At 34.8% G+C, this 16,979-nt stretch overlaps 3 protein-coding genes across 4 annotated transcripts; 2 read left to right on the top strand and 1 right to left on the bottom strand.

Annotated features, from left to right (window-relative positions):
• The first annotated feature begins 771 nt into the window (after positions 1 to 771).
• LOC110735377 (40S ribosomal protein S15a-1) lies at positions 772 to 2,845 on the top strand. Of its 2 annotated transcripts, none has more exons than XM_021915567.1 (4): positions 772 to 916; positions 1,730 to 1,878; positions 1,969 to 2,129; positions 2,486 to 2,845. In XM_021915567.1, exons 2-4 carry the CDS (start codon positions 1,746 to 1,748, stop codon positions 2,582 to 2,584), a joined length of 393 nt encoding a protein of 130 aa, XP_021771259.1. In that variant the 5' UTR covers positions 772 to 916; positions 1,730 to 1,745; the 3' UTR covers positions 2,585 to 2,845. The 2 variants fall into 2 exon arrangements, with proteins under 2 accessions (XP_021771259.1, XP_021771252.1); XM_021915560.1 differs by having other exon boundaries at positions 786 to 936.
• Positions 2,846 to 6,705: 3,860 nt separating this feature from the next.
• On the top strand, positions 6,706 to 10,307 carry LOC110735364 (transcription factor bHLH111-like). The gene is made up of 9 exons (XM_021915541.1): positions 6,706 to 6,806; positions 6,888 to 6,951; positions 7,056 to 7,159; positions 7,677 to 7,816; positions 7,928 to 8,074; positions 8,278 to 8,358; positions 8,479 to 8,544; positions 8,640 to 8,693; positions 8,876 to 10,307. The coding sequence occupies exons 1-9, from the start codon at positions 6,722 to 6,724 to the stop codon at positions 9,035 to 9,037; spliced, it is 903 nt and encodes a 300-aa protein (XP_021771233.1). The 5' UTR covers positions 6,706 to 6,721; the 3' UTR covers positions 9,038 to 10,307.
• An 84-nt stretch (positions 10,308 to 10,391) lies between these two features.
• On the bottom strand, positions 10,392 to 13,344 carry LOC110735373 (actin-depolymerizing factor 4). The gene is made up of 3 exons (XM_021915553.1): positions 13,189 to 13,344; positions 10,996 to 11,261; positions 10,392 to 10,901 (listed from the first exon to the last, which is right to left on the bottom strand). Exons 1-3 carry the CDS (start codon positions 13,189 to 13,191, stop codon positions 10,751 to 10,753), a joined length of 420 nt encoding a protein of 139 aa, XP_021771245.1. The 5' UTR covers positions 13,192 to 13,344; the 3' UTR covers positions 10,392 to 10,750.
• Positions 13,345 to 16,979: the final 3,635 nt, after the last annotated feature.

The raw sequence follows: 16,979 nt of genomic DNA, 5'->3' as shown, positions 1-16,979 counted from the left end.
AAAAAAAAATGAAGATTTACTAGAAAAAAAATGAACATTTATTTCTGAACATTGCAATGTATAAAAATGAACATTTATAATATAAGAGTAAAATAAAGAGAATATGAAACTGAAAAAAAGGATTGTACATCAAATATTATATAAATGATCATTTCAGTAGTAAATAAAAATGAACATATAATGTTATTACTGATTCATCAACATTTTTTTAAGTTTCAAGTGAAATACCTTGATTTGTTCAATTCTCTTGAATGAATATCTTGCAATTCGCTGAATTATATGATTTAATACCAATTAAATAAATCAACAATATGATTTTTTAATAATGAACAAAATGCTAATGTCTAACATTATTAATGCTACTGTTAATTGAACATCCTTTATTATAACATGGACATTTTATATAACTATACAAACACAAAAATTGTATTAAAATAAAAAAGAAAATGAACATTTATTTTATAAGAATGAACATCATACAACATAAAAAAAGAACATTTATTTTATAAGAATGAACATCATACTGCATAAAAATAAGCATTTGATTATTGAGATATACAAAATTATTGTAAAACATGTTAAGTTAGAAAATGGTTTTTTTCGTTATACTAAATGTTCATTTTAATGGCGACCTCATAAATACTTATCTGGGCTCGACCTAAGTTATTAACAATTGCTAATCCTATCCTATCCTATCTTATGTTATTGCTAATTAGTCTTATTCAAATGGGCCTACAATTCTAAAAAGTAATGGGCTTGTAAAAGAGTAAACAAATGCAGGTCAGTAGTTAGGGTTTCTTCATTTCAATGCGCCACTCTTAAAACCCTCACAATACCTCCAAGCGCACACTCTCTTTCTCTCTCCTCTTTTTTCCTGCTCGGAGGCGCTCTCGACGATCTCTTTCTTCTCGTCACGGTACCATTTTTCTTACACTCGTACGTTCATTCAATTTGTTCTTCTGATTTATTTATTTTTATGTAATTTCTATTGCAATGCTTAATTTTGATGGTCTGCAAAAGATAGATAAATCATGTCAAATTGATTATTTTTTGCCCATTGTTAATAATTTGATAGTTTATTTTGGTAATTTGAAGTATAATGTGATGTTTAGGAGAATCTCGAATGTTTATTAGATCTTATAAATTGGTTGAAATGATTAATTGATTTTGATAAATACTAAATCTTTGAATATGATATGTAGATTAGGGTTCATTTTACCAACTGGGGAAACTTGAATTTTGTTGAACGTTGAAATTTAGGTGAGAAGTAAGTTGTATTTTGCTTGTAGAAGTTAGGGCTTAGCTTTTATGGGGTTGGGTTATACTATCTCATTATACTTGTATAATGGAAATGTGGTATTGGGTTAGAATGATATCGGGGTGCGTATTAAGCAGAGTGAATTGCTTTCGGTTCACTATTTGTGTGATGGGATTAGTAATTAGATACTTTCTTTGATTAATGAAAATGGGATGAGGGAATACAGAATAATGAGTGTGTGCAAATTAGAACATATTGGGTGTTCCGAATAGCATAGTTTGATCGATTACGTATGTATAGTATGGAGTTAGGATAAGTTTGATCGATTATGTATGTATAGTATGGAGTTAAGATTAAGTTTGATAGATAACTAATGTATAATATGGAGTTAGGATAAGTAACAAGTGGGATGCTGTTGCTTATTGAATTGAACTGGATAATACAGCTAACATGCTTACTCTGCTATTGCAGCCTGTATTGAGCAGCTATGGTGAGGGTCAGTGTGCTTAATGATGCTCTCAAGACAATGTATAATGCTGAGAAGCGAGGAAAACGTCAGGTCCTCATCCGGCCCTCATCCAAAGTGATCATTAAGTTTCTTATTGTTATGCAAAAGCACGGTATGTTGTCTCCAATCTCTCTTGTGAGGTCAACCTTGCTTATGATTTTTCCAACTGTGTTTAATGGTGACTGTTCTGAATTCTTTTCAGGTTACATTGGTGAGTTCGAATATGTTGATGACCACAGATCTGGAAAGATTGTTGTTGAATTGAATGGAAGGTTGAACAAGTGTGGTGTCATTAGTCCTCGTTTTGATGTCGGTGTTAAGGAGATTGAGTCATGGACTGCTAGACTTCTTCCTTCAAGACAGGTTAGCTAATGAATCTACTTGAACAGTGTGCATTATTTTATGAGGCTTGCCTGTGTTATAACTATTAAGCACATCACTGGGGTGTTTTTGGGAACCCGGATGTTAATAAGGAGGCTTTTTTTGGTAACATGTTTGTTTTGGCCTGTCATATAACAATTTCAAAACGGGTGCTTTTTCTCTTTTATACTTGCATGTTTTGACCATTGTGTTATCCTTTTGATGTCTTTTGGTGTGTACATTGTTTTTCCATTGTTTTATCCTCATTGAGGTATGATATATTGCCTATATCTGTGTGTGAAATGTTTGCTCTGTTTTAGAGTGCTACAATAATTTCTAATACAATGGGTTTATTTCAGTTCGGATACATTGTGTTGACTACATCTGCTGGTATCATGGATCACGAAGAGGCTAGAAGAAAGAACGTTGGAGGCAAAGTGCTTGGTTTCTTCTATTAGGAGTAATCCCTGTCGTAATGCTGCGATGTTTTAAGTTATAGATATGAGCTGTTTCTTAGTGTATTGTGAAACATAATTACCAGGGCTCAGGTTTGATTTCAATTTGGGAGAGCTCTTTCAGTGTTTTTGATATTAATGTAGGCACTATTCTCAAATTTTGCTATTATGCCTTCTTTTGCGGTTTGATTTGAACCTTTTCTATACTCTTTCCCAAATCTTTTGGAATTTGCGAGTAATTTGAGAAGCACAATTTTCCTTCTAGGAATGGGAGTTTAACTGTCGTAAAAAATGTCTTTCATTTATTACTTCCGTTTCAAGTTAGTTGCAACTTTGAATTTAATGTGTAATTTCATAATGTGTAATTTAATAATGTGTAATTAATGAATTTAATGATATACAATTAAGGGTAAGAGAGAGTGGGGATGTTTAATAATTCAAATACCACCACCAGTCCACCACCACTCTCATCAGCACCACCTATATCCTATAGCCACCACGAACCTACCCTACTCAAAACCAACTCGAACCCACCATCATTCAATCATGAACCACCCTAAAAAAAACCAACTCACATGAACCACCTCAAAGAACCACCGCGAAATTCATCTCTCAACTTAAACTAGCCGAAACCAGCCTCACTCACCCATGAAAACTACTCCCTACCCTAAAGTCTAAACCACCCTTAAACCAGCTTCATTCACTGTAAAATCCAACCTGTTGTCACCCTGAACCAACTCGAAACCCACCCCATCATCATGAACCACCTCGAAACCACCCTCACTCCTCCCTAGACCATCCAGAAACCAACCAACCACCCTAAACCCTCCCCCCCCCCTCCTACTTGCCCTTAAACCACCCTGAAATTAGCTGTAAACTGCCCAAAACAATCCTATCCACTCGATCTTAACCCTCCCGATACTAGCCCTAACCCACTCGAAATCAGCTTTATACCATCTAGATTCAAACATACTTCCCGAAATTTGCCCTAAATCAACCTGAAAATATGACCCTAACCACCCGATTCAGCCCACCCACCTCCAAACCGTCAGATCTAAACGATTTGAAGAGAGAGAGAGAGAGGGAGATAGGAACACTGGAGGAAGGGCCGGTGATCAGAGGTGGCGAAATCAAAGGTGGTGTTCAGTGGTGGCGCCATTGAAAGTGGTGGCTAGAGGTGGCGACAACATTGAAAGTGGTGGTTGGATGAGTTCGTGGAGCTAGGATGAAGATTGATGGAAGTTGAATGATTTTTTTGAATTTATGTTGATTGTTGATTGAATCTGGTTTTGGGTGAATTAAATTGGATGAAAATATTTATGTTAATTAAGTAAGCTTATTATTTTAATGAGTTATAATTTAGTGAGTTAATTGTGTTTTTGAAATATTAAGTAAGGATATTTTGGTAATTTTATTTAAAAAAACTTACTAAAAAGGGAAAAAAAATGAAAAGTTGCAATTAATGTATAGCACCTTGAAATGACAAAAGTTGCAACTAATATGTAAAGGAGTTAGTAAATCAAGTCTGACTATTTCAGGGTGTTATATGTGTGTCTATGTGTTAGTAATGCTATGCATCCATATTTCAATCTGTGGAACTTTTATAATTGTAATATAAGTGGAGACCAATTTTACTAACATGCTTTTGGTTTTTCTTAGCTTTTGATGGACAAAGAAATACTGGGATAATGTGTACATGGAAAGTTGAAAATGACTCATCTTTAAATCGATAATTGGCCAAACTGAGTAAATTTAGACTTAGGTATTAGCTTCTAGCCTTCTATCCTCTTTAGCTTAGAAAAGGACTCTAATATCTATTATCGAAAGTTCAATGAGAGGCATTATAAAAATTCTCAACATTACCTTCCACTCCATGAGATATCAATTCTTGAGTTTCCACCCATCATTAACTTGGGGTATACCACCCACCATTTCTTCAAACTCAACTTTGATTATTTGATGCCTCAGCTACCGTGGGAGTCATCACACGAGATAGTACTGAACTTTACTGAGGGCGCACAATCTCATGATGACACTAAAACTTTCATAGATGGAGTATTTGCTCTCGACAAGGGCATCCTTCTTAAGATTGAACAAGATGTTTTTATTGATGGTGACGACATTATGGTAATTAACGGCAGATTGATCATATTACTATATTGCATGCAATTTTTTTTTTTTTTTTTTTTTTTTTACAACGGTCTAAAAAGGAGGCTAGCTCACTCGAGACTACAAATAGAGTATTTAACTCTCTTAACCATACTATTGCATGCATTCTCTTCCCAATAATTTTGAAAAGTAGAGTACTCAACATATCTATCGTGAGGCTAATAGAAAAGATAAGTGAATAGCTATTGTTGGTCATTTAGTTAGTGATATTTTGAACATAGAACTTTGCCACAGAGTACAACTCTAGTTTGTTTCCTACTTTTGTTTTCAATGCATTATGATTTTCACTCATGAGGAAAGTTTGCATTAGAAGTTTCACTCATGAGGAGGGTCTCCTAATATCTTTTTTTTAGTGTTCCTTACTTTAATAATAACAATAAAAAAAAATTAATAAATAAAAAAAAAAAAAAAAGATAGAACATATACAAGTGTGTATCCACCTACACTTCTCTGTTAAATTTAAAGTGACTATCCATAATCATTGGGGATTAAAGCGCTGCCCTAACGAATGTAATTTTCCATTTTAAAAACATCAAAACAAATAATTTCTGTAAAAAAAAAAAAAAGGTGATTTATTTAATTCTTGTTTGTTGTGAGCTTAATAGCAAATGGTGATGATTCTTTATCTTGAGCATTGCTTAATGACATTAACCTTGTGATTCAAACTCATATTACAAGAAAAGATGTAATGCATCCTGTTTTGATTAGTAGGCTAGGGAAAGCAAACATCAGGTCCAATTATTTAGATTTCATTATAATGCATCTATTGTATTTTTACATGACATTTGTTATGTATTTAAGTTGAACAAGTACGGTATTTTTTAAGCACTCATTAGTGAGTAGCCCCAGCGTTGCCCCGAGTTACTACTTTTATAGTTGTGCAACTAATAATTTATAAAAGCATCTAATAGTTTGTATATAGTATGTGTCTTCAATAATTTGTAGTATAATATTATTTATTGTGCAATGTTAAAGCATAATTAATGATTAGCCTAGATGGTTATACAATTACTTTTTTTTAAAGAGGTCAAGTGATCGAACCTTCTCATCCATATATTTTTTTCAATATAATTGAGACAACATGGAGTATTGTTGGTTGTGTGGATGACGTGGCATATTAAGGAGTTGAGTGGATGACGTGGAATATTGAGGAGTTGAGTAGTGACGTGGCAAAATGAGGGGGTCTACGTGGCACATAGATGTTCTTAGAAACGCCTTTTAATATATTAGTCAAGCGAATCTACTCGTGAGCTACTTGAAATCCAATAAAAAAAACACGTAAACAGCTTAATAAATTACTACTACTATAAATCTTAAACTATATATATCAAGGAATTTTAATTAATATATGAATACTAATTCCAAGCCTTACCCATCTAATAAAATTATTCTCCAGCTTTGATTGTTCAAGAATGATCTCAAAGGGGACCCTCATAAGCTAATTCAAAGAAATTTTTTTAGTAGTGTTTGTTGGGTCTTTTTGGGGTCATTACATAAGTGTATATTAGCTAATAGAGAATATAAATATTGTAAAAAAAAAGTTACCCTTTCATTAAATACTCAAAAACAAGGATTAATTTCAAATATTACATTGATTAAACTTGGAATCATTCATATAAATATCTCAACAATGAACTAATTTACATAATATAAACCACTATTCACATTTAATCTTCTAAATTTAAGTCAAAATGTGAAAAATAAAACCTTAATCAAGTAAAAGTAACATGAAATTAGCCAAGAGCAACCCCAACTACTCTCTAATTGAAAAACTAAATTTAGAAAAACAGACGTTTCAAGTTGTTTTCACGCATTAATTAACCTATAATAATACAACTCTCTTAGTAAGGAAATTAGATGTTGCTTTACTCAAAGATACCCTTTTGCCACACAAGAGTCAAAATTATGCCTCCCTATATACTTGCATTTTTATTCACTAATTAAACTTCACATAAAACAGGCTTAATAATTATGATCATCCACACTTTCTTGTGTTGCTTATCAGCTTCAAGGTTTGTGTGTAACGAGATGAAGTGCTTACAAAACCACAATCTTGGTACATTGCATCTATATTTTTTGAACTTTTACGTATATTTGATCATGTTTTTTATGAACATTTTAACATATATTTTCCTAGGCGAATCGATTGATGGATTTCAATCTTCCAACTCAGAGTTCTCTATGATGATGGGCAGTAACATGTATGTTTCTTCATTTACATATTGAATCACATTTGACATTACCAAAAAAAAAAAAAAATTAAAATACAGAGGATTGATTAACAAATATTTTAATACTAATGCAGCAATAACAATGGTTATATTGGAACTGGAATTGAGAATGATTATATGCAGCAAATTAATTATGGAAGCATGGATGTTCCCTCGCAATTTTCGTACATTTCACCAGGTTCAGTAATTTCTTTTATAATTTCTAATTATGCATAGATTCTGTAATTAGTGTATGCTTAATTATTATTTGTCAAATGTAGTTTATTCTTTACGTACAAAACATAAATTTCTACTAATATAAGGTGAGGTAAGTCATCTTTTATTTTTAAATGTCATCAATCTTACCTAAGTTTTGACACTGATTAAGTGTTTTTGAGGAGCACATTTTACCGCTCAATTACCAATGTGCTCGGGTTTTACTGAAAAAAATTAGCCATCTCCAGAAGAAGGCATAAAATATGCAAATTCCGGTCTTAATTTTAAAAATTACATTCTTTCTCGTCGTGGAAGTGTATATGTATAAAATTTGTATGGCATCACGAGTCCACGACCCACTTTTTATGTCACTAAGAAAAGGGATGGAGGGTTTTTTCTAGTGAAATTACAATTTTATCCTTAAGTTCCCGGAGTTTGGTCTATTTCGAAGAGGTATATCAACTATGACTCACTCTATTGTTGTGTACTCGAATTTTCAGTTGCATATTCATCGTTGATGCCTACACCAATAGAAAATCTCAGCCTTGCAACTCCTCCTCATTTGTTGGATTATCGTTGGAACTTACCTTGTGATGACTCTATTAAGAATGACATTCTTTTGGCTCAACCTTACAAACCTGTATGACTTTCTGTCTTATTTTTCATACCCTTTTGTTATGATGTTATACAAATCTATGCTTAAGAATATTAACAGTTGACATTTATTTCTTGGTCTATATCTCTATTTCAGACAATTAAAGATGTTAGAAAAAGTGTTACCGGGGCTAAACTTGCACAAAGAAATAGTGTTCTCGGTAACAAGGCAAGCCTTGAAGCATTGAGAGCTAATAAGAAAAGAAAGGTGATCGAACAATTTGTCGATACAAGAAAATACAAGGTGACTATAGATGTAAATTCCTTCCTTTTCCTATTGTTTACTAGTATAAATTACATTTGTATATGACAAACTACTAACAGAATCTAAAACTCGAGTGTGAGGTGAAGGATGTCCGGAGGCTTTTAAGAAATGTAACATATCATTATATGTGTGATTTACAATTCATGAAATAACACAACTTGGTTTATCAATGTATACTAAAGATGCAGGCACCAGTTAAGAGAAGCCAAAAGTTAAGCGAAAAAATTTCTGCTCTTCAAGAACTTGTATCTCCTTACGGAAAGGTCAGTCAAACAAAATTACTCCGCACTTCATAAGGCCTACAATACATAAAACCATTTATTAATATTTACGTCGCATAATTAAAATGCATTGGTACTAATTATGGCCACCAAAAAATGCAGACGGATACTGCTTCAGTTCTTCAAGAGGCTTGTATCTATATCAAAATAATTCATCAAGAAATTCGGGTATTTTTTAATTAAATAAATGAAAAGAGACTAATAGTTTAAAATTAAGATTTTAACAAGTGATGTATAAGTAGTTTATGAACTTGTTATTTCAGAGGCTAAGCATATCATATTTTGAGCTTAGGTCAGCACTTCAAGCACAGTTTCAGGTACACCCTGCACTAAAACAAATTTTCTGAATTAGATTGTTCATTGATGAATTAAGCACCCTCCTAATTAACAGTCACGTTGATGATGTGATTCCACTAGTAATGTGACAAGTGACAACTAAATCCGGACATAAGTAATTCTAACACTAAAGAATCTGATCCTTCAAATTTTCGCGTGACAGGGTGATGCAGAGAGGCAAAGTGACCTACAAAGTAAAGGACTATGCTTGGTTCCAGTATCAACTATGAAGAGTATTACAAGAGAAAGCTGGGTAGTTGATCATCAGACTGCATCAAGGACCTTCAAAAGATCTACATATGAATTAATTGATTCATCATCATAGATAGTACATTTATACACAAAATTATATCACATAGTTTTGAATACATTATTCCTGTATTTTTCATTTTTCCTCGTTTCTTTTGGTTTCTATACAATACTCTATTAAGTGTTGATTAATTAAAATTAATAAAATATAGCTTTTTTCATTTCTTTCTTTTTTTTTTCTAATTTTTATTGAGGGAATGCATTATCAGTATTTAAAATATGATAATTAAAGGATTGCTCAATTGAGTTAATACCTGCAAAGCTATTACTCTGTTTTTATAGGATTATTTTTCTTTTTTATTTTTTTTTAAAATTATTTATTTAGGTTATACGAGGTGTCGAGGTCTTATATCGTCTATTAGATAATAGAAGTATTATCTAATGTCTATCTATAGACATTAGATAATACTTCTAGACCTAGAATGTCTCTGAAGGGTGAAGGCAAAACTCTATTTATAGACAATACTCTGTATAATACCCTTTTTATTATTTTAAAATAAGTAAAATTTCATAACCCATGTGAATTAACTCAATTAAGCATCAAGACAGATAAACCAATTTTAGGGGTGTGAGTAAAACTTTCTATTAGGGGCATGGATGGATCATACATTTTTTCAGTAGATCGAGTCACAAAAAACATAATAGGTTATTGGCATTAAGTGAAACATAGCCAAATGTATTATCGTTTTAAAGCATAATTATCAAAGATTGTAAAACCACTAGCAGTAGTAGCGGAAGCCCTCCAACAACTCAATGGTTACTGATCTTTTTTTTCTGTAGATGCCTAGACACATCAATATATCATACCTTACTCTATCCCAGGATCTACAGCGTATCGAATTCATAGAAATAAAACATTTTATTTCACTACAAATAGTCAAATACGAACATTTAGGTAAAAGAAAAATAAAAAGAAAAGAAAAATCATCCATACTCTTACACTCCTATTTCTCTTCTTTGCCTAGTAACCTAATCATAATTCCTTTTCCAAGAACAAGAAATGGAGGGGCGATAAGGCCGATAACCGATAAGCCCTTCCACGGCTCCACCAGTGGTTTGTGGAGGTGGGGTGGGGTGGGGTAAGGGGGTGGGGGGAGGCAGCCACTAGTCAGGCAGGTAGTTTAGAAGTCATCGTAAATAGGGCCAATAGGAGGTGGACCATGGCTGACCAAGCAGGGTCAGAGTGCCCTAACTCAACCAACAAAACTCCTTTAACAGAAGGTAATCGGGGAAGGTCAAGTAACCATTTACAACCACACAACAAACTATTACAACTTGAGGGATCACTATGAAGAAAACAACAAAAATCGCAAATTAAGAGCAGCGAATAAGAAACAAAACAATAGACAAAGAAGACCAAGAGCACCATAAATCAGCAATAGCCAAAAGATTTCAAGGATTAGTGATACAGAAAAGTGGTCCTCCATTTCAAATCAGAGGACATGTTCACAGTTCACCCCAGAAAGGAATACACAAAACAGATAGCCGAAGCATACATATCGAAGCTAGGCTCACTAGTGTGAAATCCCACAAATAACACAATCATCAATGTATTTTCCGAAATTACTGAAGCATAAGAAAAAAGACATCAGTATTACACTGCGACAACCATCAAATATTATATGTAAGCAAGTTCTATTGCCCCTTAAAAGGTATTAACATTTAAACATAGGTAAAGTGGACTGTATGGATAACACTCAACGAAAGCAGCTGAAACATGGAGAGTGCATTACGCAGCACGGCTTTTAATAACATCCAAATCCATCTCAGAAGGATCAGTTGCTTGGAGCTCAACTTGAATACCATCTAGCTCTCTCTTGAACCTGTCCTTTGAGCTTGCATAAATCATCTTGCTTCTCACCTTAGCATTGTCAGGGGACCTTTCCAAGCAAAGTAGTAATAATGAGGGTTAATACAGTCAATCACAGAAAAACAACTTTACTGAGTGTTTTATTATGGCTGATGAGAAATTACCATGCAATGAAAAAGATCCTGCTCTTTTGGCAATTCTCTGCAGTCACAAAATCAAAATCATAGACTGCGTATCTGCACTCATCAGCAGGAATGCTTGCAGTGAAATCTTCGTAGCTTTGATTAGGCTCACCAACCTTTTCCACAATTACCTGCTTTTGCTTTTCTTCAATCTTAAAAATTATGAAGCGGTAAGTCCTTTTCGACTTAAGCTCTAAAAATTTGAGCTTGCACTCGTCATCAACTGCCATTCCTGATGCAGCATTGGCCTATACATAATATCAATATACAATTATACATCACGACCATATGACAAGATAAACCAAAATGTCAACAAAAAGAAAAAAGGTTAAAGAATTATGAGGACAAGTTAGAGTAATAGCACCAAGTCTCGATGACAGGAAGGAAGATCACACATTTCATAGTAAAGTCATTCTACAAGCCTCATTTTCCTTTAAGCTTGACTTGTAACATATTGACATCTATTTACAGCAGTTATATAGCCCGAAAAGTTACAATTGACATAAACTGGAGCTGCTCAAAGAAAGAATGCATTGTATCCAAGATGAAAACACTGAGAAATTGAAAGCAGTGCTGCTGGCTAGGAATCAATACATTAATTAAGTGAACTCGGCTCCATCCACATGAAAAATTCGATGCAGAACTACTTTGAACGCTTATAAAGAACTTTGAATAATTTTATTTTCTTAAAAAGGGCGATCAAAGGAGAAATTAATATCAATCGTCCATATTCGTATCATAGAGAAGCATAAGCATAATACAAATTCCTCTATCACCGAACATATCGTGTAATGGTTTAGGTTATTACTTGACTGCACCAATAGCTTTTTAGTAAACTAAAGCTCTCTGCCCATTCTTTCACTCAATTTGTCACCAATACAATCCTGGAAATCTTCAAACTAAATTCACAATTAATATAAACTTACTCTGCTCACATTGAGAAACCAAAAACATTTCAATACACCAGAAATTCTGCAAGTGAGCTCTTCACTGTTGTCAGCACTCAAAACATGGCAAAACTGATTCCTCAGAATATTTTGATAACACGAACAAATTAGAAGGGGAGACAGCACAAAGTTAAAACTCATTCACTACCCACCAGATATGGAGCCTCGCCTATAGAACACAAAGTGTTACACATGCAAGGAATCAAAAGAAATCCAAAAACCATAAGAGGTGGCATCAGTAGTTCAGTAACCCCAACTCACTACGACACTCAACCCATTAAAGCAAAGCGACAAGGTAACAACCCCATCAACCATTTCAACAGAAACCCAGACAGCACAAAACACAGTAGGTCATCAGCAACCAAACTCATTCACCAGGGGAAACAACCTCTGCCATTTCAGCCCATCAAAGCATATCAAACCAACAACTGCACAATCCTTTAACAAAGACCTTTACAACACAAGATAACCTTTGGGAAATTGAATAGTCTTTCCTTGGTTACACTCTACCATCAACAACATTCTAGTCATAGGTTCCTCAAGATGATGAAATCCATACAATAAGCATCCGGCAATTCTATGTACCGAATTTTCTCATCATGAATTTCACATACTCATGTGAGCTATTTTCAAGACATCCAAACAACATCCTACCAAAAGTCCAAAATCATCACATCTAGCTAAAACCCATTAATCTACACGCTTATTATCGCGAAACTCATTAAGTTTGTTGAATTCCACCACATCCAATCAATAAATTCATTTAGTCAAGCATATTTAAGACAATCCTCCGAAATTTAGCTGCTCAAGCTACCCATTTCCAATCAACACGATTTACTCAACTAAATTACAGATCCTAGGTTATGTTGTACTCAATCCAAAACATCATACACCAAAAATATTACATAAAAAATTGTAATAAACATAACACAAAAATAAACACATTCCCTTGATTCCCCAGTTCATAAGAAGCTATCAATTTCCAAATTCAAAAAATAAAAAAACTATCAGATCAGAAAATTATCATAATTACTCATAAAAATCCGCGTAACAAAAACGCTAACATCCAGAAAAATAAATCCAATAATTCAAAACAAATCTGTCAGCAAATTCCAGATCGAACAACGAAAGATGAAATAAAAAGCATAATTCCAAAAATCAAAATGAAAATAACAAACCCTAGATTTCAAAAATAATCATAAATCAGAAAAAAGGAAGAAAATTATACCATATTTTTTGTCTTGTGAGTGAAGTAGTAACAACAGCTGTGAGAGTGGAAGAAAAGAGGAGAGAGAAATGGAGAGAGAATCTAGGGCTTTGATGAGAGAGAAAGACGCAGATAGAGAGAGAGAGAGAACAAGAGCTGTATAAAATGGAAACTGTTTTTTTTTTTTTGGCAAGAGAATTTCATTTCTTTTTTTTTTAACGGGATTTTTTTAATTTTTTTTAATTAATTAAATTTTTAATTTATGTTGTGATTAAATTTTTAATTTTTATATCGTGGGACAGTGGGGTATATATTTGTTGGAATCAAGAGTTGCACGTTTGGTGCGCTAAGGTTAGCGTAACGGACTGTTGTGTAAGGGGGATTGATTTGACGGAGGAGTTATCCAGTACAGAGATGCCACGATAGGTTGAGTGTAGAGCTGTTCATGGGCGAACCCGGCCTGCAAAAAGGACAGGCTTGGACAACCTTTTAGAAAAAAATTGGATATTTGGGAAGGGGTTAGGCCTGACCCGTTAATATTAATGGACGGGTATGGACAAGAAAATATGTATCGTGGGCTAGTCCGTCCGGCCCGTTTATAATTATAATAATATTTTAATAATTTTATTTAGTTAGTTAATTATGACATACTTCGTGTATTTTAGAAAATAAATACAAAGAGACTATAAACTTTTGTTAGTTACAATTATTTATTTTAATTTTATATATTATCATTAACAATTATTAAATAAGTTTTTTCTTTCATATATTTATAACATATGTCATAATTTCAACCTTTTTTTTTTAATTCTATTATCATTTGTGAACAAAAAATTTTAAGACAACTCTACCAAAATAATTTTAGCACAGGTAAATAATAAAAAGATTAATTAGTGTTATAAAAAATAAAACAAAAATTTTAAGGCCGGTTAGCCCGTGGGCAAACCCGACCCGTTTAATAAGCGGGCATGGACAAAGTATCAAGCCCGCATAAAAGGGTTCGGGTTTGCTACAAAAAGCCCGTTGGACAAAAAAATAAGCATAAGCCCGGCCCGCTACCTGCTACCCGCCCAAGCCCGCAAATGATGGCTTTTCTACTCTTTTAAAGGCCAGGAGTGTCGTCGTTTGGAGTGGTCATGGTTGTGATGGCTTTTCTACTCTTTTAAAGGTTATCTTTACACCATGGTTTTATGGAGGTCTTCTTATTTACCTTTGTTTAAGGAAATATAAAATCAAGGGGCTAATTCGCATATCCGGGTAGAGTGGATTTGTGAAAGGTTTCAACCCGGTAGGCCTCCTTCTCCTTATCTAACTTAACAAAGTTTTAAAAAATCATAGATTTATGGAAATTTTAGAAAATAACACCACCAATAAAAAACTTTTATTATAACACCACAAAAAAAAAAAACTCCAAAAATTGATTTCACCACCACTTAACGGATTCTTGGATGGAATTTGTAAGTGGGACCCACCACGTACACGTGTCAGTGTAGCATTGGTTCACAAAAAAAAAAAATAAAATTCCCTAAACCCAAACCCAGCCACCACTGGCAACCTCCACAGCCAGCAGCTCTCTCCCAATCCCACCGTCGGCGGCCCGTTCCCCTTCTCCATCCTACCACTGGCACCTTTTCCCCATCCCCCTTCGCCTATCGCCGGACCCTAATCTCCACCCTCGCCCATGTAACCGCAAATCCACACCCGCAAACATCTGGCGACCGCCGGCAAATCCCAACCCTCGCCTGCGACCGCTCAGATCCCATCCCAGCTCTCACCTAGACCCCAAAAACCCCTCTCACGCTCACCTGAACCCTAACTCGTACTTAGAATCCGAAATCCGAAACCCAAACCAAATCGGGGCTTGGTGTTTCAGGGTGTGGGTACTTTCGACGGTGGGCAACTGGACATAAAAGGGAGGGGGTGTCGGTGGTTTCGGCTGTAAAGGGGAGGTTCTGGTAGTGGAGCTTCCGACGGTGTGATGTAGGGGCTGCGGTGGTGGGCTTGGTGGCTGGCTTAGGGTTTAAGGTTTTTTTTTTCCTTTATTTTATTTTTTTAAACCAATATACAAGTGACACGTGTACTTGGTGGGGTCTTCAAACGGTTTTTTGGACGACATCCACTAGGTGGTGGTAAAATCAATTTTTTGGGTTTTTTTTTGTGGTGTTATAATCATTTTTTTTATAACCAAAATCGTGACTTTTTGTGGTGTTATTTTCTAAAATTTCCTAAATTTATATAAGAATATTAATGCTACCTCCAGTTCTTGTTACTTGCAACAATTTCCTAAAACAGATGGTTCACATTACTTGCAACATTTTTTTCTCTTTCCTTATTTAGTAAGTTTTGGGTGGAATTTGACCAAAATACCCTTACTTTTTTTTTCCCAACTTACTTATACTAATAATCATATCACATTATTAGATTAATTAACCTAACACTTCCCACCAAAATTACCCCCACCCATTTAAATTCTACATCTTCCCAACCACCACCATTGAATGCTTCCGCATTCAATTCATCAATGAAGATAGTTGGGTTCTTAATTTTTTTGGAGAATTCTCCAGAATAAAACCGCAAACCCTAGAATTTTTCTTTCCCCCTCTTTCTTCTCAGCCGATCTCACCCCCTCTCTCTCTCTCTTCACTTTCTGGGTTTCCTCCACACTCTCTCCTCCATTTCAGTCCTTGTTTCTCTCTATTCTTCAATATGACCACTCCAAACGACGACACTCTTGACCTTTTCTGCTATGAGTCACTCGAATCCGGTAGGTCTAAGGCTAAGAATTGCTCTCAAGCCACTAGATACATTCCTCAGTGAGGAATTGGGTGCATAAAACCAGTGCGCCGCGCTTCACTCATTGCAAGGAGGAAGATCTGAGGTGCGAAACTAAGTGATGACAAGGAGAAACCAAAGGAGGTTTGCGACCCTAAGGTTGAAGATAAACCACCTACAGCCTTAGATCTAGTCGAAATTGTTGTGAAGGAGGAGAATTGGCTGTTGTGGGGGCCCCTGAAGGTGTTGTTTAGGTGGGTGATGTCGGATCTGAAACTAGGGAGACAACCCTAGTAGATTTGGTGGCTGGAGAGGTTGTGCAGCCTTTTGAGTCCCCTGAGGTCGAAGGCGGGAGTACTGTTGGGCCATCCTCTTGTGCAAAACGCATCAGATCTGGGCATCCTATTAGTATGGAGCCTGGTGATGTTTATATGGCATACTTGCAGATTTACTACCCACAATACTACATCCCTCCTAACTAATTTTGCAGCGTAATTTCTGAACCCTAATCTTTGTTGATTTTTCAATGATTTTGTTGTTGATGGTTGATGTTATGTGTTGTTGTTCTGGGAAATTCTGCCTTACTTGAGTCCCCTTTGGTTATCTGTTTTTGGCTTTTAGTTGTGGTGAATTGAGTGATTATGCACTGATTATGGTTAATTGATTATGGTTACCTATTTTGGGCTTGTAATTGTGGTGATTAGAGTGATTATGCACTGATTATGCACTGATTCTAGTTATATGATTATGGTAATATGATTTGGGCTTTTGGTTACCTGTTGTTGTTGTTATTGGATAGTCTGCCTTACTTGACTCCCCAATGGTTAACTGAGTATGCACTGAGCTCCCTGTATTTGGCTTCTTGTTGTGGTGATTTGAGTGAACTTGACTATGATGTTGGTGTTGATCAGGAACCTTTGAGGCCCCTATGGTTATTCTTTTTTTTTGAAGCCTTGAGTCCCATATGCTTGATCTGTTGTAGATGCATTGAGCCCCTTGCCCCTAATTGCATCAAATTGTGTGACATCCAAATGATGAAG

The sequence above is a fragment of the Chenopodium quinoa genome, unplaced genomic scaffold (assembly GCF_001683475.1).
Source record: "Chenopodium quinoa cultivar QQ74 unplaced genomic scaffold, ASM168347v1, whole genome shotgun sequence".
NCBI lineage: Eukaryota > Viridiplantae > Streptophyta > Magnoliopsida > Caryophyllales > Amaranthaceae > Chenopodium > Chenopodium quinoa.
This window is presented reverse-complemented; position numbering and strand designations above follow the sequence as displayed.

What these genes read in the sequence shown, in the direction of transcription:
- LOC110735373 (XM_021915553.1), bottom strand. An exon ending in AGGATCTTTTTCATTGCATG is followed by an intron (nt 10,902 to 10,995) that starts GTAATTTCTCAT and finishes TTGCTTGGAAAG; the next exon opens with GTCCCCTGACAATGCTAAGG.
- LOC110735377 (XM_021915567.1), top strand. Translation starts at nt 1,746, where the DNA reads ATGGTGAGGGTCAGTGTGCTTAATGATGCTCTCAAGACAATGTATAAT. An exon ending in TATTGTTATGCAAAAGCACG is followed by an intron (nt 1,879 to 1,968) that starts GTATGTTGTCTC and finishes AATTCTTTTCAG; the next exon opens with GTTACATTGGTGAGTTCGAA. An exon ending in GACTTCTTCCTTCAAGACAG is followed by an intron (nt 2,130 to 2,485) that starts GTTAGCTAATGA and finishes GGTTTATTTCAG; the next exon opens with TTCGGATACATTGTGTTGAC.
- LOC110735364 (XM_021915541.1), top strand. Translation starts at nt 6,722, where the DNA reads ATGATCATCCACACTTTCTTGTGTTGCTTATCAGCTTCAAGGTTTGTG. An exon ending in TGGCTCAACCTTACAAACCT is followed by an intron (nt 7,817 to 7,927) that starts GTATGACTTTCT and finishes TCTCTATTTCAG; the next exon opens with ACAATTAAAGATGTTAGAAA. An exon ending in TAATTCATCAAGAAATTCGG is followed by an intron (nt 8,545 to 8,639) that starts GTATTTTTTAAT and finishes TTGTTATTTCAG; the next exon opens with AGGCTAAGCATATCATATTT.